This window comes from Copadichromis virginalis, linkage group LG20, assembly GCF_057382275.1.
Source record: "Copadichromis virginalis isolate Kocher_CV1m ecotype Utaka linkage group LG20, C_Virginalis_male_GT1.1, whole genome shotgun sequence".
Lineage (NCBI taxonomy): Eukaryota > Metazoa > Chordata > Actinopteri > Cichliformes > Cichlidae > Copadichromis > Copadichromis virginalis.
The window spans coordinates 4,295,983-4,317,891 of record NC_140637.1 but is presented as its reverse complement, the minus strand read 5'-3'; the positions used below and the strand labels follow the sequence as shown (position 1 = coordinate 4,317,891).

The 21,909-nt window shown below is 40.0% G+C and overlaps 2 protein-coding genes across 2 annotated transcripts; one reads left to right on the top strand and one right to left on the bottom strand.

The window, feature by feature from the left end:
* Positions 1–2,972: 2,972 nt before the first annotated feature.
* Positions 2,973–19,111, top strand: sort1b (sortilin 1b). The gene is made up of 20 exons (XM_085445006.1): positions 2,973–3,600; positions 4,997–5,056; positions 5,227–5,300; positions 5,389–5,491; positions 5,612–5,773; positions 6,066–6,139; positions 7,195–7,244; positions 7,607–7,734; positions 8,223–8,367; positions 8,848–9,003; positions 9,382–9,488; positions 11,046–11,148; positions 11,285–11,456; positions 12,534–12,724; positions 12,833–13,022; positions 13,304–13,420; positions 14,254–14,362; positions 16,240–16,352; positions 16,534–16,663; positions 17,005–19,111. Exons 1-20 carry the CDS (start codon positions 3,328–3,330, stop codon positions 17,017–17,019), a joined length of 2,472 nt encoding a protein of 823 aa, XP_085301132.1. The 5' UTR covers positions 2,973–3,327; the 3' UTR covers positions 17,020–19,111.
* On the bottom strand, positions 18,670–21,746 carry ngrn (neugrin, neurite outgrowth associated). The gene is made up of 3 exons (XM_085445020.1): positions 21,250–21,746; positions 21,026–21,136; positions 18,670–20,939 (listed from the first exon to the last, which is right to left on the bottom strand). Exons 1-3 carry the CDS (start codon positions 21,483–21,485, stop codon positions 20,363–20,365), a joined length of 924 nt encoding a protein of 307 aa, XP_085301146.1. The 5' UTR covers positions 21,486–21,746; the 3' UTR covers positions 18,670–20,362.
* Between the last annotated feature and the right edge of the window lie 163 nt (positions 21,747–21,909).

The following is a 21,909-nucleotide window of genomic DNA, read 5'->3' as shown; positions in this document are numbered from 1 at the left end:
AAGTCCAGTAATGGAACACTCATCTGGTTCAGATCTGGCGGGCCGTTCCTCCCAATCACACCCCTCCAGGTCAAACTGTCGTTGCCCACATGAACATTGAAGTCTCCCAGTAAGATGACAGAGTCCACCAACTTGTTCCCCAAACCAAAGGCACAGTGAACTGTTCTCTTGATCTTCTACTCATAAGGGTTTTTGAATGGCTCTTTGTCTGGTTTCTCACCCAGGACCAATTTGCCATGGGAGACCCTACCAGGGGGCACCCCCCCCGACAACATAGCTCCTGGGACACACAAACCTGTCCACCACAATAAGGTAGCGATTCAAGAAGGTTATTACCAATACTGGTAATTTAGGGCAGCTGTGGATAAACCATACATGTCAAGAGCCGTAGTTCATCACACAAGCTGGACCCAGAAGCAGAGACAATACGCCAAGGTGCACGCAAAATAAACTTTATTTCTAATTACGGGTGTCCCGAAAGGGTCAAAGGAAAACACGCCGAGTAAATGGGAAACAAAGGGACCGGGAGATAAGCAACTCGGGAACGCCATAATCAGGACCGTGGGAGGCTGCAACAGAAAGAGGAAGAGAGTTACTGGGGAGCGGGGGAATAACAGCATACGCGGGGTAGAGTTATTAATCTCACGATCAGGGCTGGGCCGTGGGAACCGGAGGGAGGGGTGAGGGTCCGCGGGAGAGCTGCAGGGAAACAGAGGAGATGATGACCGGTGGTGATCCGAACTCCAGGCGGGCAGGAGGACAGACAGGAGGAGGCTCAAAACATGCCGAACGGTTACCTGAGCACACAATGAAAGGATTAGCGTTGTTCAGAATTTCACAACCACCTTCACCTGGGGGCCAAGTTACCGCTGAAAGGTGACTAACAGACTGGCGTGGAGCAGCTGGCTGAGCGGGGTTAAATAGTCCACCTGATGATCGCCTGGAATGGGATGCAGGTGTAGAGTCGACAGCCACACCCGTGGGCGTGGGCATCCCATCAGCTCCTCGGACACCGGGCCGCGGACCATGACAATACATATGCTACATGCAGACCTTTCTGCATCTCTGCTTTTTAAAGACACTTTGTATATAGTTTATTTGATGTAATATTTAATAGTGAACTGTAAATTTTGGCTTTTTTTCAAGGAAGCAATTTTTATTCAGTGTTTTCATAAAAGCCTTATTTTTATGCATTTACTACTACTGAAACCTTTCAAAATGAAGTTCCACCCCTGTGTGCATGGATTGTCAGCAGGTCAAAAGATTCAGCTCCCACATACCAAATAACTTACATATGAAATTATCTCGCAGGCCAGATATAATTGGATGTGGCCCGTGAGCCGTGACCTGGTCTAAACATTGTATCAAGCACTGTAAATAGGCATGCATGGGGATCAGGTGTGATCCCCTATTAGATCCTACCTTCTTTTATATATTAATGAATTGCAGAGCCAAAATTAATCTGGGTGTGGTATTTTATGCTTTTTCATGCTTATATGTCAGAGCTTCTTAAAAGTGGAACTTTTCTTTCAAACAATTGTTCAGGCACTAATTATGGCTGATAGGCTCCACTAAACAATTTAATTTGTTTTAATGACAGTACAAGGTGAGGAGGATTTTTTTTAACGATGCCTGATATCATAGCAAACAGCTAAACGTTAAGTGACTGCACAGTAAGAGTGATTGATAGATATTGAGATTTCTGCAGATGTTAAATGAGCATTATTAAACTCATGTCATGTGATTAACATGACTCTCGTCAATGTGGGTCAAACTTATTTACACGGAGGCTCTCCTTTCCCACAGTCTCAGTGAATGGCAACGCCTGTTTATGGGCTGGGTGCTCAGGCAAATTAAGGTACACTGTGCCATCTATTAATATGACTAATTTTCCTCAGCACACTGTACAGCAGGACTGGAAGATTCTGGTTCTTTTAGAAAAGCTCTGGTCTCGTTTTTGCAAGTCACATCTCGAATGAATAAAACTGCCTTTGTTCCCTACCTTTTATTAGCTGACTATGCAGTGGGAGGGAGTTCAGGTCCATTGTAAGTCCTCTTTGTGAAGGAATCCTGCTTCACAGTTGTGATTGTCGGGTTTCCTGAATGTATCTGAATAAAGAAACATACTTTCAATAAACAAAACTAATGGGGTATCCTTGATGACCCAAGAAACATTTGGGAATAGCTAAATTCTAGATTCAAACTCAAGTTTTCAGGGAGTTTTATGCCACTGAAACTTGTTCAACAGGTTTTTTATTTTGGGCTGCCATGCTATGTCAATGTTTTTGCTGCTGGCAGAGTTGCTGGACTGGCTTGAGCCACAACACTCAAGTAGCATGACTTCTGATCTAGTCTACCCACCTTCATTTATATGACAAGATATTATTTTACTCCTTCACAACAGATTTGCTGAAAAAACTAAAACCCAGAGTTCAAATGTGATCACAGGTATTGGGTTGGGGTTTTGCATATCCAGACAGCTAAGGATTGTTTTGAATTTGGGTTAAGGGTTATTTTAAGTTATTTTGAACACATGACCAGTAGTCATGGGATTATTATGCATCACATGCACAAGTCTAATGAATTCTAAATTAGTCAGAATTGAAACAGAATTGCTAAATGTACTTTGAGAGGGTGCCAGGCCATACAAAAAAACGACTTTGATTCATTTAAAGAAAATTGTATCATACTGTATGATTGTATGTAAAGATAACTGAGGAAATGGTTAAGCTTCTTTACACAGACAGAAAGAGCAATTTCACTGGTCTGGCCCACTTGAAAATGAGCATGACATCCCTGGTGTAGAGTAAATAAATGTATGGTTAAATGTGGCTCGTGTATAAATGCCAGACCATTCCTCCACTCCATTCCATTCTTTTGGCACTGCCTTTTCACAATTGAACCAATTGGAAGGCCTGATAGGTGGGCCACAGTTAAAGACCAGCCAATCGCAGCGTCACTCTGCATAGAGCATTACGACCTGCAGACACAATTCCTATGTTTGTCACAGTGTATCATGTTGGTGAGGAGTTACTCTGTGGATAATTGGCGGTAGCACGCCGGCTGATTTGCAAGATTACGATTTTTTTTTTTTTTAAATTGATTTAATTTGCGCTACCGCGGAGTGAGACAGTTGGAGCTTCGAGGGCGCTCCGTGTTTCCAAAGCCCAAAATAGAAATAGTCGCTGTCAGGAGGACTACTGTTTTGTTGATGTCATCCGTGGCAGAGCTGTAGCGACCTTCAGTTTCTAGACAAGAAAACAAAGACGTGTTTTTGTTTTTTTTAAACCCCTCTCCTTTGTTTTGTCAGTGGCAATAGGAACGAAGATGGGACTATTGCTCCGCGGCATCCTGCTGTTATCGGCTTGCACTTTCACAGCAGGTGTAGATTTTCAGCTGGGCTCCAAGCCCCTCGGGCAGTCAGGTTTTGTGAGGCGTTCAAACACTGAAGGGAAAGCTGCGAAAATCGTAAAGAGGTCTCTTCCCGCATGGCTGGCTCCATCACCAAACCACAAGATAAAAAGAAGAAGCACCGAAGAGGACGACTCGTGTAAAGCTCTTCAAGGATATGTCACCAAGTTGGACGCCAACACCCACGATGTAAGTTACCCTCTGAGGTCCTGTTACACTTCACACGTCTGACAACGAGAAGATGATACGCAGGTGCTAAGCAAGTGCAGGGACTAGGCCTAATAAGCTATTCATTGCACTCATACTCATCAGTGGACTCCCATGTCCTCTTATTACCTGTATGTCCGGTAGCCTAAAATACATAAACCAGTATTTTTGTGTCAATAAACATAGATTCAAAACAAAACACCTTACGTGTTACCATAAGGGGTGTTGCAATGTACCTAGTACTTTTCCCGGGCTCAGGCAGTCTTGCCAGGTATCCCATTGCCTTGTTGCTTAACACCTCTAGGCTGCAATGATTTCTTTTCTTTAATATTTGGAGCAGTGAGGTACACTGTACTTAGTCTTCCTCATGCTTTAGACTTGCATTGGTTGCACAGAATGACATCAATGCTTTTTCAAGCGTTGCACTAAAGGCTGTGACCTGTATGTTATTTGTCATTTTAAGCATGGAACTGTATTCTGGTATTAAACTATCCAATCTTTCCTCTGCCTTCACTCAGTGAATATGCCTTAATGTTTCCAGGAAAATTGGCCCAGTGGGAATCCATGTGACTTGCTGTGCAGCAGTTATTTTGTAATTAAAGCTGTGTTTGTGTGGTATCAAAAGCAAAGTTTAAGCTTCAGAGATTGTTTCTTCTTCTTCGTTTATAGCATATACTCTATCCAGGAAGATAAAACATCTGATCTACACAACTATGCAATTCTTTCCACAAAGCAAACGAGAGTCCTGTGCTGCTTATTTCCCTAGCTCCTCACTGCCATGTGACCAACTTTGCATTGCAGTCTTTGTATACTTGTCCCCAGTAATCTGGAGTTGATAGAATTCCCAGTGGCTCAGCCGCCTCCTTGCCCTGAGGATAGTGCTGCAGGTTCAACCAGTACTGAAGCTACTTATGCTGAAAAAGACCCATTGTGACCATCCATGCAGTTGATGAATAATGGGACACTTGATAGAACTTAAGATTTAAAGCTTTCGTGACTGACAATTAAAGCAAGTTTTCTTTGTTTAACTTTTGCCCTAGCCCTACAGCTAAATTCAGCTAAATACAGCTAAGGTTTAATTTCCCCCAAAATTAAATTACTTGTCTTGTGGTATTTTGTAGCTGCGTTCGGAAGTCTTTCAAGTAACTGTCTATGCCAGAACACATGGTGAGGTGAAACATGCTGCCTGTCAAAGCAAAAATACATTTGAAGCAAAAACTCAAATAGGCTGTGGCTGCAGTTTATAATTGCAATGTCAGTTTGTCCCTTTTTGTGAGCTCAGCTGAAATAGTTGTGCTGTTTCACACAGTTCACACTGCTATTGTTGCCTTTTCTATGTTTTATATATTTATGAACATGTTTTGGCTGTTTGTCTCAGTTTGAATTCCATGACCTGAGTGGCTCGGTGTCGCTGGCTTGGGTTGGAGATGGCACAGGGGTGAGTACTTATCACCATTTGCACCTAACCTGTTTTCCATTAGTTATGTGGTGTGGTTTTTGCAAACTTGGCTTTGTACACTGAATGCAGATGACACACTTAAGGGTCTTGTGCACTTTAATAAATGGTGCATGGTCCACTTTCCTTAAGCTAACCTTCCTTCTTGGCAGGTTATTCTGGCCTTGACGACATTTCAGGTCCCGTTCTTCATGGTAAAACTTGGACAGTCGAAACTCTATCGAAGGTAATGGAATTTACCTTTTAATCTGGAAAAATGCACATGGCTTACATTTTATTTGCATTTAATTTGACTGAAACAATTTTTCTGCCAGTGAGGACTACGGCAAGTCATTTCAGGATGTAACCGGCCTCATCAACAACACCTTCATAAGATCAGAGTTCGGCATTGCAATCAGCCCCAATAACTCAGGCAAAGTAAGCCTTATCTTGATCAAGTCCTCACCACATGTACTTCATGTACTCATCAAGAGTATTTTTAGACGTGAACTAACCACTGTTCCTGCAGTTAAGAACCTGTTGAACTCTGGCTTTTAGGTGATTCTGACAGCTGAAGTGTCTGGAGACCTCAAGACCCGCATTTTTGTCTCTGAGGACTTTGGAAAGAGCTTCACCGACCGGAACTTGCCTTTCAACCCCTTGACGCAGATCACGTACAACCCTGAGAATTCCAGTGTGCTGGTTGTCCTCAGCAACGACGTAAGGAGTGAATACTAAAGACCTGTATTTTGTGTGAAAAGGAACCAGTTAGGATTCAAAGTGGACTGTTTCTGTCAAGTTGAAAGCTCAAGTAGTGCCTCTGCATGCATATATTACATCAAATAATTCAATGAAGGTCAAGCAGTCTTCATTGTTTTGTACGTTTGCACACAGTGCATTTATAAGCATGGCTTTTGAGTCAGTGAACTGGTTTATAGAATTCTGTTCTGCCCCATGTTTATGTGGGGCTGTTGCAGATACGTACTGACTTATTCTTTGTTTCCTTTCTCAGTATGAGCTGTGGCTGTCTGAAGACTTTGGCGTAAATTGGAAAAACATTCACAGAATGGTGTGTCTGGTAAAATGGTAAGAAAAGACAAACTGATAGCTCCAGAATCTTCTTCAGGTGTGCAGTGAACAAGTACCTACTTTATAACCACAATAGCAAAAAGTTTCATGGAATTGTTTTGAGTCACTTTAAGGGGGAAGTAGAGCTTTTTTTTTTTACTGGTATGACATGCTGCGATATTTCAGGAAGTGATTGTACAACCTGCAAGGCAGCATGACTTTTAGTTTTTCCAACAACCTCATTGTTACAGACAGAGGAAGACGGTGAAGTTCCACCTGTCTCTAATATAGTGCTTCATTGTTTATCAAAATAAAATATGCTTAAACTTACTCTCTTCTTAATGTGTTTAAAGTTATTCAAACATGCCCCTTTGATGATTTAAGATAAGCAAAGGAAGATATACAATTTTTGTCATTATGGGACATACATGTTCAGTGGTTTTCTATCAGGGTTTATTGTTGCTGCACCTTTTTTCTTCCCCCCCAAATGGGCACTAAAACTACATTGCAGTCATCGGCTGTTTAACTACCCATTTTGTGGCCAAGCCCTTGCAGCACAAATGCTGTTTTTCATGGCCCTTCCTGGTATTTGTCACAGTCTTATCTTGGCATCTCTGTCTTTTAAGTTTCAGCTTTAAGGCTGTATTGTCCAGGTGTCCAGAGGAACTGCGCGTTCAAAAAAGTCTTCCTGAAACATAACCTTTGATTATTGTCCATAAAGAAGTTAGGCTTAAAAGGCTGCAGGAAAATGGGTCACTTTTATCTGGGTCAGGAATTTTCTGAACACAACACTCAACAGAAACAGAAAGTACATATTTATAAAGGGCTGGTTGTATACGATAAGCAGTATCATGTGACTTGCACTGTGAAGCAAGACTTCACAGTAGTCTTACAACAGCAGAGTCCTGTATTAGACCAGATTTCTTCCTTGTTGCAAGAATGCTTCTGCATGCACTGTTGTTTATTAAGTTGCAAGCATACCATTACATACTCATAATAAAGCAGTGTGCATTTGTTTTACTAAATATGTCACTGACTGTGTAATCACTCTATGATCTCCATTCTCCTTCTAGGGGAAGAAAAAATACAATCTACTTTACAGCCAGCCTCAACGGCTCCTGCAGTAAGTAATTCCCCCATCTAACCAACGCTGGAGTAAATCGACATGTACTTTAATCTCATTTATTTTTGTGTTGTAGATGACTGGGGAGCAGTGCATGAAATGTCTCTTGAATTTATTTAGGGCAGTGTAGAATTTTTCACATAAAAGATTTAAGTGGAAACATGCTTCACACTGATGTATACTCCCAGCCAGCTCTAACTTCCTCCATATTTTCACGATTTAGGCTGTAATTTCTCTTAAAAATTACACGTAACTATTAGCTGCACTTATATTTTTGCATGTATTTGTTGCTCTTGCACGTCTAAGTTGTGGGGTTTTTTTTTTTTTTTTTTTGGTTTTTTTTTTTTCCTTCAATTTTTCAGGTGATCGAGGAATGCTGGAACTGAGGAGGACGACCAACTACGGCAAAACCATCAAGACTGTTGCCAGTAAGATCTACTCTTTTGGCCTTGGCGGACGCTTCCTCTTTGCATCTGTAATGACGGGAAAGGTCAGTGTACAGCGGGTTGTAATCTAGATAATAATATGCAAACTAGATCAGGCGAAATATTGTTTGTTTGCTTTTCTCTGTTCATGACATTATTATTATTATTATTATTATTATTATTATTATTATTATTATCATTATGTTGTAGTACAAGCGTATTCAAAATAGCTGTTCCTTCTGTTGGTTTGTTTTTTTTAAAGAGATATCATGTGGTTCATGTAACTACACACTTATGAGGAAGTTTAAAAGTGACATTGCGACTGATGGAGAAATTAGCAGAAAGCAATACAATCATAAGCATATTCATATTCCTCCCTCAGGAGAGGTCATTTTTACTCAATTTATCAGAGCCTAGATATGAGAATAGCTTGCTAAGTGTTCTTCTAATTTGCCCCAGTACAGGTAAACAGTATTAGTAATAAAAGTATGTGAGCTGTTCCTGTCCTCGCCTCCTTTCATCTGTTTTCTTTCCTTCCCCACCTTTTCCACAGGGCACTCTGCGGACAATCCACGTGTCAGTGGATCAGGGTGATAGTTGGAACATTGCCCAGCTGCCTCCTGTTGGTCATGAGCAGTTCTACTCTATCCTGGCAGCGAACGATGAAATGGTCTTCATGCATGTCGACGAGCCAGGAGGTCAGCAGATAAAGAAACTCTGTACTTTTGCTTGTAGTGAATGTAGAGAACTGAGTGAACTGAAAGCATGGTATTTATTACTATATTACAGTGTGAAGGTTTTTACTCGTCCTCACGTGAGCAACTAGACCTTCAACATATTAACCTTGTACTGAGTAATAAGTTACATTCAAAAGTCATACATCAATCATTAATTGTCATTCACAGCACTTCTGATGACTTTCATGTTTAGCACACAAAGCCAAATGTGATTTTTCTTTTAGATGCAGGGACTTTTCTGAGTGAGCCAAAGTTTTATGTGGTAGTTTGAACAGTGCCTGCAAATGGCTTTTGTTAAAAAGGCCCTAGAGCTTGTTTCACCCCACCTATGCGTCAGAGAGTGTGTCTTGGCAGATCTTATTACAGAACCAGCCCTGAAACAGTATCTTGAAATGGGTATTATTACCTCACATTACATTTTAATACTTTTTTTTTCTACAGATACTGGATTTGGTACAATCTATGTGTCAGACGACCGAGGTACTGTGTATTCCAAGTCACTGGAGCGCCACCTTTACACCACTACGGGGGGAGATACAGACTTCACTAATGTTACTTCTCTACGAGGAGTTTTTATCACCAGCGTCCTGGCTGAAGGTAGCTCTATTCTATTCGAATGTTCTTAGATAAAGAAGTAACAACATATACATGTAATCAGATTCCCCCTGAAACACACACATGCATGGACGCAATACACAGACATGCATGCACAAAGACACACATACACACACCTGTGACTGCTCTATTTTACACCAGAGAGATGGTGTTGTATAAATATTTAAATAGCTGCTCAGTGTTAGATGTGTTACCTGTCTGAAGTAACTGAGCACCACCTAAACCTTGCAGACAGTATAAATCTGACTAAATATTGCTGGGGACAAAAACATATTGAAGTTTTTTCCCCAGCATGCTATTTCCAGACAGGAGTTCCCACAAAGTTTCTGCAACTGTAGAAGTTTTGTCTTGTCGTTCCAGATAACTCTGTGCAGTCTGTGGTGTCCTTTGACCAGGGAGGGGAGTGGGTACCCCTCCAGAAACCTGCCAACAGCAAGTGTGATGCTACAGCCAAGGACCCAGACAAGGTAAATAAAATATTAGAAAAATAAATAAAATAAAAGGGGAAAATGGAAGAAGTTGCTTTGTTTAGAGAAAAAACAAAATTGATGTGTCCTTGTGAAAACTGTTGTACATGTCTATAAAGTACAGGGTCAAACTGCTATGAGAAATCACTTTTTAAGTACAGATCAAAACTTATGTTATTGAGACTAGGGCTCAGTTCTTCTTCTACTTTTTCAGTTGAGCCTTGATGTTTACAGTGACATATTTTTTATAAAATAAACGTTTTTTCTTTTTTATAATGACATTAAAGCATAAATAAAATAAAACCACACTAATCAATAAATAATCTACTTTAAAGCTTTATTACCAAACATTAAATGTTTAGCCCAGGACTGTGGTGTCAGGCCTTAAAACGCTGCTTGTTGTAATGTCTTTTTATTGCTGATGTTTTTAAACAGTGTTTCTGCAGCAGGCCTGGGAAGTGTAGCTTTAAAAACTAGCTATTTTTCCTGGAGATATTCCTTCACACTTCATGGAATTCTGTCATCTGGAAAAACACTTGTTAGCCTTGAGTAATGTGTTACCTTTGCCTTACCTGGTTCTGTCACTCTGGCATGTGTTAACTATTGAAGCCCTGCCCATAGTAAAGGTTCAGCCCAGAAGCAGTGTAATGAGAAATAAAGTAAAACGAGTGCGGTTTTTAAACCTAAACAAATTCTAAAAAGCAGATGCAGCTCTTCCTTTAGTCCGATTTATGTTGATAACAAAAACTCCAACCCAGACCTTCCTCTCTTCATATGAAGAGGAAAGGAAACAAAAATGGATTCAGATTGTTGTTTATAAACTCTACAGACTGGAAACTGTCGGTCATGTTGGGCAGTGAACATTTGATGTAGTTTTAATTGTTAAGGAAGCATTGACAGTGTGTTGGTATATCAAGCAAAGAAAACTTGTGTAACTTGTGTTTAGTTCATGTAAGTACAGGAGCTCAATCGTGGATATGAAACTGATTGCCCTGAATGTGTTAGTAAGGGATGCTTCTGGGTTTTTTTTTTTTTTTTTTTTTTTATTGCACAAAGAGGGAGTGTACACTCTGTGTCAGTAAATATGAGCGCTGGTTGGATAACAAGGCCGTGTGCCTGTATGATAGAGGATTTGTGTGAAATATAACCCAGTGGTTTAAGGTTATTGATTCACCAAGCTTCCTTAGAAATTTACCCCAACCGTGCCATCGTTCTTTACTAGTGTAGCAGCAGAGCTCCTCCCATCTGTGAACACTGTTATGCTACTTACTCAGCATTCACCTCAGTCTCTTATAATATATTAAAGGAGTTATTTGTATATTATTAGTTGCTGTCTTTTATATTATTATTGTGTATGTGTGTGAGCAATGTGATTTAAAGGGCCCTTCACATATATTCTTATTAGTAGCTAATAATATAAAACATTAAAGCCACTTGAAAAACCTCAGTGTTTGTGTTCACAGGTACCTTATAGTGCTATTTGAAAACTAGGAAACTAGGACCAGCACATCTACTACTTAATACTATAAATAGCTGTGTTTGGTTTATTATCTGCAGTGCAGTCTTCACATCCATGCTGCCTACAGTACTTCTCAGAAGCTCAACATCCCCATGCTCCCTCTGACTGAACCAAATGCTGTGGGTCTCATCATAGCTCACGGTAAACTCAGAGCTTTCATAAAAATATTTTTTAAACTTTCTTTTTAAAATAAACTTGAGCATAATTTATCTTTTAATAAATAAGAGGGTTTTTTTCCCCCCTTCTAACATTTCTTTATCTGTATTTGCTTTATCAGGAAGTGTTGGTGATGCTATCTCAGTGATGAGACCAGATGTGTATGTGTCTGATGATGGTGGCTATACCTGGATAAAGGCTCTTGATGGACCCCATCACTATGCTATTCTGGACTCGGGAGGTCTGCTGGTGGCCGTGGAGCACAGCGTGACAAACCCTGTCAACAAGATTAAGTGAGTTGCAGTTAAAGGGAACGCCAGACTTGTTTAACTGGTATTTACTGATTTAGCCGACTGTGTGCAGAAATTCACACCTTTCCACTAATTTGATGAAATACGAACATGTTTTCTTTCATGCCATAATCATAACTCTGGGCACTTTTCCACTAATGTTACAATGGTATTCTTACTAAGTTTGACCTTTTATGTATTACTTTCACTTAGCACAGGTCTCAACTGCCACAAATAATCAATATGCATGCACAAAACTACGGTGTAGTGACATGTAGCCTTTTGCCTGTAGTAAATATCTATGCAAACTCTTGCATAGAGGCTAGTAAATATTCAATTCAATTCAGTTTTATTAAATAGCATCAAATCACAACAACAGCTGCCACAAGGTGCTTGATATTGTAAGGTAATGACACTACAATACGTCAAAGGAGCTTGCGAATGATAAGGTGGGGTCAGGTTTCAAATGAGCTCACCCGAAACTCTGGCTGATTGGGACCCACACCCAGTTTCACACCTTGGTTCAGGCGATTAGAGGATCATCAGGGGGTCCTTTTGTCCCTCTGTGGGGGGATACTCCCACTAGGTTTAAATCTGGGACTCCCCACCATTTGACCTTAGAACTGAAGAAGCTTCTCGGATGAGAGGTGAAACGTCTTCAAGCAACTTAAAGAAGTCCAGACGCTTTTCTTTGCAAGCTCCTTTGACTACAATGACCTGGATGACAGAACCTTCACAGAGACACTACAATACGAAAGAACAGAGAAAAGCCCAACAATCATGTAACTCCCTATGAGCAAGCGCTTAGGTGACAGTGGGAAGGAAAAACTCCCTTTTAACAGGAAGAAACCTTTGACAAATCCAGGCTCAGGTAGGAGCGGCCATCTGCCATGACTGGTTGGGGATGAGGAATATGTATGCAAACTCTTGGTCTTTGTCATCACTGTCATGGACACTGTTTGAACCAAGCCTTGAGGAACATGAATGTAAAAAAGTCTTATGTGTAATCCATAAAATGCTGTTGGTTTTAGCCTTTTTGCTTATGCTGATTATGCTGATGTTGGAATATTTTTCTGCCAGATTCTCTACTGATGAAGGACAGTGCTGGAATGAGTACAACTTCACCAAAGATCCCATCTTCTTTACTGGACTTGCATCAGAGCCAGGAGCACGTTCTATGAATGTTAGTATCTGGGGCTACAGAGACTCTTACCTCAGCCAGTATTGGACCTCGTTTACCATTGACTTCAAAGAACTTCTTACTAGAACATGTGAGTGATGCGATTTAAACATATTGTCAGTAGGTTTTTATTTTAAATTAAACATGGTGTAATACTAACAAATTATTATTATTATTATTTTTTTTTTTTTTTATAAAGGTGGAGACTATGACTATGTGCAGTGGTTGGCCCACTCTGATGATATCAGTGATCCCAATGATGGTTGCTTGCTGGGCTACAAAGAGAAGTTCTTGCGTCTAAGGAAGGACTCTGTTTGCTGGAACGGGCGCGATTACATAGTCAACACCCAGCCAACCCCGTGTTTATGCACCCTGGATGACTTCATGTGGTAAGACTTGGAGACGGTAATATGCTGAAGTATAAGCACCGCTAACTAACTGCAACTGAGTGTTGTTATTGATGATCAGACTGTTGTAGATATTTTGCTGGAGCTCATTCAAGATGTTGTCTTTGTAATGAATGGACTTTAAAAACAGAAATGATTTGAATTTTAGCATGAGGAAATGAGATCAAATTGCAGCGTAAAAACAAATTGGAATGGCTATTTCCACATTAACGAACTGGGGCTTCAAGGACTTATCAAATGTGGCATTGTGTGACTGCTTGCAGTGACTTTGGGTACTACCGTAAAGAGAACAGCTCGGAGTGTGTGGAGCAGCCGGACCTGAGAGACAAAGTGTTGGAGTTCTGTCTGCAGGGCAAAGAGGAGCAGTTGCAGACTAGTGGGTAAGGTTCCAGCTTCAACCTTCGTATCCAAGAGATCTCTGCTCCCCACTATTGTTAGTTTAATGTTAAACGGCGGTACTGGCAGCAATATTATCCTATAAACAGCGTCTTTCACCATCATTTTATTCAAAGCAGCATGCTGCCACTGAGCTTTGATCAGAGATATTCTTCTTGTTTTACAATATTTAAACAGATATGATTACACAAGTGTAACATGTGTTTGTTTGTTTTTCTTTTCTAAAAGAGAAAAAAGTTTTTAGAATGAGGAAGTAATTGTCACACATAGAGTAGTTAGAGGAAGCAGATAAGGGTGACAGTTTAGACTAACGCCATAAAGTAAGAGTGCATGAAAAAGTACATTTTTATTTAGGCTTGGTTGTCTCACTGCATACCTACCAATCTATAAAAGTGAGTAATTGTTGAATTCAACCCTTATGGACTGAGAGTGAGGCAATATATCATATCTCGTCTTATTTTAAAACTTTATCAAAAAATTAATGTGAAATATTAATAGATGTATTAAAATATATAGATGCTTTTTAAAAGGATACCCTTGTAATGCATCCTCCTGGTGTTGCTTATCGAATAATCGGAGTATAAAAAGAATCTAAGTGAACCAAATTAGAAGAAGAAACGATGCTCTAAGAACCTCTGAATGTCAATTGTTTAGTTTCAGGATTCTGCTTATGTAACATAACTTCTTATCGTGTAGAATGAGTGTAAATACAGCCTGCTGGGAATAACTTTTAAAACTGGGTTATTATGCAGTCCACAGCAATCATGCACTTTTGATAGGCGGATCATGCAGTCATCACTGTGCTCTCGGTCCACAGCTACAGGAAAATCCCTGGGGATAAATGTGAAGGAGGAGAGGTGCATACGCGTAAAGAGATCGACCTCAGCAAGAGATGTGTGAGTGACCTAGTCGGCCCGGAACTTCTGGTCAGTATCTCTGCATCCTAAGACTTATTGTTCATATTTATCCATGTAAGCATATTAGTTGTTTCAAATGACTGTTTAGGTTCTCAGTCATCGATTTAAAGGTAGTCTCGAGAGCTTGAACAAAGGAAGACGTTTCAACTGTCATCCAAGACACTTCACCCGTTGCCTACTGGTGGTGGTCAGAGGGCCCGGTGGCGCCAGTGTCCGGCAGCCTCGCCTCTGTCAGTGCGCCCCAGGTTGGCTGTGGCTACAATGTAGCTTGCCATCACCAGTGTGTGAATGGGTGGATGACTGGATATGTAAAGCGCTTTGGGGTCCTTAGGGACTAGTAAAGCGCTATATAAATACAGGCCATTTCTTCAGTCCTACAAACAAATGGTGGAGAGTCCCACATATTGAACCCCCAGTGATGATCGCCCCCCTTTTTCCACATTTTGGCTAATGACATCACGACCCACATGATCAGTAGTGGGTCAAGTACCTTGAGCACCACCTCCAAAAAGGGAAGAGTTTGTGAAATGTCACAAGCCTAAAGAACTCCAATTGCCATTCTCTCTCTCCCCCCCCCCCCCCAAAAGCTCCCAAGGCTAGTGGTTCCATAGTGTAGTGGTTTACACAAATTTCCTCGATTCAAGACTGGGAGGAGACACAAATCCCTCTATGGGGTTTCACCAGGAAAAGAATCTGGTGTAAAAATGCCAAATCAAATATAGATGGAACTTTATTAATCCCTCGGGTAGGTTCCTGCGGGAAATCAGGGGCAATTTTAGCCCATTTTTGGGGGTGCTTCAGCACCCCCAAAAATTATCATTGATTGGGGAGATTAAAATTAATGATATATTTTTATGTGGTTCAGCCACAACTCTACTGAAACCTCAGCCAGTAATAGGTAGGCCAACTTTTGGACCGTCCAGTTGTCTGTATGACTGCCGCAGTACGTACACATTTGCACACTATCAGAAAGTGCCAAACAGCCCTGGTGGAGTGAGGAGCTGTAAAGAGAAGCAGAGTGCTCTGTTTCTAAAAATCTTTTAAGCTTGTTTCAAAGATTCTGTACAGCAGCTTTAAATGTTTTCCAAAAGCACACAGACACTTACCAGTGTTTCTCAAACTTTTTACAGTGTGGACCACCTGATAAAAATGTCAAGCTCTCCCAAGGACCACTATGAAAGCATGAAACCCATAAATCTTACAACACAAAATTCGTATTATTAAATTAGTAAAATTAGTATCTGCAGTAAAGATTTTTATTTGTAAAAATTTATTTATTTATTTTTTAATATGGATCTGTATTATATTATACATACACATTAAAAGTGAATCTCTGTCCAAAAAATGCACTCAGTTTACTTTTTACTCACTATGAGCATCATTCATTATTCTCCCGCAGTAATTAAGGTTAGGATATGTATTTGTTTTATTCCAATCCATTCTTCTTTTGCAGCATTTAAATAACCTTGATCAGATTTGATGGTTTTGTTACAGACTTTTCAAAAAAGTGTTTTGCTTTTCTTTCACAAATGTGGGGATTAAATTGTGTTAAAATGTACAAAACAGTGATGTCATGTTTTGAGACGAGGACCCAGGGACAGAGAGACTTGATGAATTTAAGAATCATATGATTTATCTTGCCTGGCTGGGCAGCTCTCTCTCTCAGCACCCCCAAAGCTCTAATCCTAGAATCGCCCCTGCGGGAAATTCATTTTTTTTTTTTTTTTTTTCCTTAGATAGATATGCAGACCAGTCTGTTGTAGTGACTCTTTATGAAGCAAAGGGAGCAGCTGAAAGAGCCCCCTGCACCCCCCTCCCCCATTCATGTTCAAGTGTATGTCTTCTTATACTGCCATTTTCTTTTTTGTTTGCTCTTACTTTCACAGGTGGACAATAAGGCCTCCAAGTCTGTGCCCGTTGTGATAACAGTTGTCATAGTCCTGATTCTGAGTATTGCAGTAGGAGTAGTCTTTGTCAAGAAATATGTCTGCGGTGGCAGGTTAGTATACCTTGGCACACAGGATTTTACTCCAGCAGATAACCTTAAGCTGTCTACAGGAAAATATGTCGAGCATAACAAACTTTATAATCTAGTTTTGAAAAAATGCTCTTCATGTTTGCTTTGCATAGTTTTCAAATGGTTGTGATTAACCTGAGCAATGTGTGAATGTGCCCTGCAGGTTCTTGGTTCACAGGTACTCTGTGCTACAGCAGCATGTTGAGGCCAATGCTGCTGATGGGATAGACGAACCGCTGGAGACCAACCACACTCAAAATGGCAAAATAGAGTTTCATGATGACTCAGATGAGGTACAGTGGCTAACTTTTCTTCCCTTTTTGGAACATGGGTAATAAGAACGGGTAGTGGTCATTAAGAATATTAGCTACTGTTAATGGTGCTTTTGGGCAGCTTCATGGTCGTAGAAACGAGTTGTTCATTACCCGTTTTTCAGCGTCAACATAATAGAAAAATAATAATTTTAAATGTTTCAGCTTTTCAGAAAATTTTCAAATAGTATGCAAGTTTTGTAGGAGAGTATAGATAACTGGTTGGTGTTTAAAGGGAAAGGTAAATGTTTGCATATGTGCCTTTGTTTGCTTACGTGTTCTCTCTGACTTCCCTGTTACGCTCTTGTCTTCTCTTTGCACAGGATCTGCTTGAATAGCAGGCACAACCTGTCAAGCAACTGAGCAACAGGTTTCTTACAGGGCCCCGTGACCTGCCGCTGTTCCTGCCGCTCTTTTTGTCTCCAGATACTTTTCTTTTCACCTTTTAGTATAAACTTTGGCCTTGGCTACAGATGAAGAATCTGTCCTTCTGCTGTCATTGGTTCAGTCTGATGAATGTACAGAGGCTCTCTGAGACTAATGCCACAGTTGAGGAGCATTACAACGAAGGTCTTACTGTGTTTTGCTTCAGTTATTGATTCTGTTGAGTGAGTTTGAATCCCAAAGTTATTTATTTTTAGGAGATAAAGAAATTATGCCGTAATCTAAAGCTGGTTGTATAAATCCATCGCCACCGCATTACGGGTTCTCCCTCTCTATCACCTTGGAGTGCACCTGGAAATATTTCACACTTCTTTTCTCATGCACTTGTACATAAACCTGTTTTTCTTTGCCATTTTTTGATGTGGTATCAGTTTGGTAAGTGTTTAAAAAAGCAAAACAAAAAAAAGGTTGTTGAATGGTTGGTAATTCTTTTGGAACACTTGACTCTTAACCTAGTTTTAACAAACTATTTGTTTGTCAAAAACTGTCCTTCAATATTGAGGGCTTTATAAATTTGGGGTCTTAAGCCTGACCAAAATGTAAAATCTTGTATTTGGAATACCAGCGTCCAAATGTTTGGCACACGTCTTCTTTAAAGTAATAAGGAATGTGGAAATTTCCATGTCCATAGCATTTTATAGCAATAAAATTCTCCGTGCACATCAAAAAAAAATTCTGTAGTAACATGTTATTTTTAGGTTTGTTGGATGAATCGTTGTCGTTGTGCATTAACTGCAAGGGTAGTGAAGTATGTCTGTTTCAGGACAGAAATTGTTTAAAATGTTGTCTGCAGTTCGAATTGCCTCAAGCACAAGGCCTCCTGTAATGCTAAGAGTTTGTAGTATAACATTTTTCTTAAACCTGACCTGTTGTGATGAGACAAATGATCACTGTAGTCATATAATTGTCATGTTTGTAACAATTTCAGCAGTTTTGGTACTAATCAACTTTTGCAAATTATATAACAACTGACAGATTGCAGTTCAAAGATGTTCAGAAACAAATATAGTTTTAGAGTAAAAATTACAGAATTAAAGAGTTTTTTAAACCACACAAACATATAACCAAGTTAATCAACATTATTTGGTTCTGGAAATATAGCAATATGAAAACCAACAAATCTATATATGTTGTATAGCATAACTCCTGCTGTAACCATGGCTGGATAAGAGCCAAAGCCATGCCAAGACTGTTTTGTTTGGTGGGTGGATCTCTGCATTTGAAGCTGTAGTGAACTACTGTTTTGTTTTTAATCAGTCTTAACGACTCTGTCTTATGTCGTTTGTTGTTTTGCACAATTATTTGTCTGTCTTGTTTTAAAGTTTAATTTATTGGTGATAAGCTGGTTCAGAGTGCAGTAAATTGGATGTGGTTATACAAGTGCCTGGTGTGAGGACCTAATGTGTGGCCAGCATCTATTTACTGATTTTATTTTTGATTTTTGTTTTTATTTATATCATCTGATATGTAATCAGTTTCATCCTGTATGTCAGTGACATCTCTAAGTTGCACTTGTTGCCTAAGAATAATTTTTCAGCAGTAAATGTCTGTTTTATATGAGCTCCCACCGAACTGCATGTTAACTCTCAATAATACTTATATCTACAGCTGTGAAAAGAAAATGACCTGTAATAACTTGGTTATTCTTTTTTTTTTTCTTTTTTTTTTTTCTATGTTGGTATGAGATTTAATACTGGCTACTTTGACAAGAAAGTGATCTTGAATAAAAGCAGAGTGGACACAGGGTTATCATGTAGCCGCTTTACACTGGAAGAGACCTGGCGAGTTCTTATTACGACCATTTATTGCTTTAGGTGAAGGTAACACACTTTTTCTTAAAATTTAAAACTGCTGTATAAATGAAGAAGTCATTGTGATGGTTCTGTACATATACAAGGTTACACCTTTTTATCTGATATGTTTCTCTTTTCTGTATATTTGAGACAATTTTCTTTGGGTTTGCCAATAAATTCATATGTTCCTCTATTTGTGCTGCGTGGTGGTTTGTCACTAACGGCAGTAATGCAAGAATGTGAGACTTACAATAATAATGGGTAACTGTCAACTGGGGATATTTTCACATGATTTATAAAAACCCAGTTCCAAAAAAAAACAGTGCAGTGATTTGTACGTCGCATAAACCCAGATTTTATTCACAGTAGAACAAAGAAAATGCATTTATTAGAAGACGAGGGGATGTTACACGATGGCACTCTCCTAACTTTTTGGACATTTGTTGCTACCATCAAATTCAAAATATTTTTCTTGTGATGGTACCCTGTGGTTCAGTTTAAATGTGATGTTTTGTGTCTTTGACTGTGGATGAAAAGTGGCTTTATGAGATTTGCAGATCACTGCAGACCGTTTTTGTTTACATTTTACAAAGCGTCCCAGTTTTAAGATTGTAAAGGGATAAGTTCAGAACTGTGGTTGTGTAACAACAACTGAAGTAATCATTCCTCTGGCATTGAATTGTTGATGGCCAGACTGCTTTGAGCTGATAGGAAGGCAACAAAAACCCAATAATCACTCATTACAACAAAGGTATGCAGGAGAGTATCTCTGAAGGCACAACAGTTTGGGCTGCTGATTGTGGTGAAAGGGTGTGGGAGATAATTTCTTGTCAGACTTGGGATCCCTAGAGTGTCAGATTACATCTAACCTGAGTACTGTTACTGACTGCATCCATCCATGTATGCACAAGTTAAACCCACCAGTAGGATACCAAAGCTCAAATGATCTCAGACTCATTCCTTGAACATGACAGAGTTCACTGCACTCAGTCACCATATGTCAAACCAATAGAGTACCTCTGGGATGTTGTGGAACAGGAAGTTTTCATCACGTATGTATCATATTTTCAGCAATTGTATGACTTTATGATGTCATAATTCCTATCATGTCAATAGGGACCAAAATCTTAGAGGAATATTTCCAGCACCTTGTTGAATCTGTGCCACTAATACTTAAAGCAGCTCTGAAGGCAGAAGGGGATCCAACCCAGTACTAGCAAGGTGCACCTAATAAAGTGGCTTGTGAGTGTATTTGTCTATGTCAATAAAAATTGACATAGGGATAAACTGGGAAGTCAATACATGGGTGAAATGGGCATGAAATATCTGGACGAAAAAATATATAAGTGCAAATATCTTTTGCACAAAGATTCAAAATAACTTTTATTTGGTAATTTGCACGACCCCAACATTGTACATGCTGAGCTAACAACACAACATGTTCTCAGATTCTATACAAAAAGTTTCCATCTGCATCAAAGAAATCATTCCCAACTTGGACTGCTGGAGAGGGCTTTTCCATTTTCACAAGCTCTTCAAGTTCTTCCTGTGTCAACACCTGTCCATCCCAACTCTCTTCATCCTCCTCTGTAAGGTCACTGTCATTAGTGCTGCGTTCTGTTGTTTCTGTCACTGTGGCATCTTCACTAATACCAGCTGCAATGTGTGTGGGCTGAACAGTAACAGGGACAGGACTCTTAGCTAGGGAACGTGAGCCATGACCTTGAATCACCGGAGTCTGATTAGCCACAGGGATCAAAGCACCTTCTGTGCTTCCAGGTGGGAGTATGGCTTGTGAGTTCCTTTCGGGAAGTTTCAACCTGTCCTGCTGTGTCCTAGCACCTGAAGGCAGCACCTGCTGGCTCATTTTAGCCATTACTTTTGCATTCTGCTTGGCTTTTCTTTCAGGAGAGGGGACGAATTTGCTTCTCAGGACTCTCAGGATCACATCATGACTGACAGAGAAGCCTTCAGCCAGACGCTCTACTGTCCACTCATTTGGCTGATTTTGCTTCAGATGTCTGAAAGTTGATTGAGATTTCATATGAGGCTTAATTTGAAACACTTCTTAGTTTACTGTCTGGACAAACTTAACACTCATTCTCACCTGATCTGCTCAATGGCATCCCAGGTTAACCTCCTCTCTGGAGCTCCTGATGGTGTCATCTGCCTCCTCAATATGTGATACTTCACAGTCTTCTGTCTTTTTCTTTCTTCCCTGAAACAAATCCCCAGAATACTTCATATATCTTGTCATAAAGACACCATATATTTATTATTTAACATAGTTTTACACTGGAGAAATGTGTGAATAGTCCTATTGAATCTTACTGAATTAAGGCTTGCAGTTTGTCCTCCACGTCCTCCAGTTCGAGTTCTCCATTAGATGTCTGATCGCTGTATCCTGGTCTGCTCGATCCTCTGTCTGCCTGCGCAGGGCCCTGTCCCATCCGTGCCTTGCTGGCCCCTCTGCTTGCAAATCGGCAGTTGGTAGCGCTCACTGAGGAAATCAGAGATGGAGCACCAAACTTGGAGAGGAGGGAGAGTATCTGCACAGACCTGGCCATGCCAATAAACGATGTGTCGTCCTTTTATTCCTTTCGTTTTTCTTTTCTTGTTTTTAGGGAGTCACTTAGGTGTCATGAAAACAAAAACTTATTTTACTATAAATTAAAATTAACCTTGCTGCTCACGCACTCATGGCACCACTCATAGAAGTACTTCCGCAAACACTGGGCTCATAGCATAAAATCGGCGCTCTACTGCCAACTAGCGCTACGGAGGTAACATTATTACGTGTCCCTGTACTGAACAAAGGTGATTACCTGAACCATAACACTACTTAAATTGGACGCGTTGCAGGTTTGACGGTACTGATGCTGGATTAATTTCCACTTTTAACATGATCGAATACCAGTTAACATAAATAATACAAGTCAGGAGAAGTCTGCTGAAATATAAAAACTCAAACTAAATGGCGACATCTGCCGA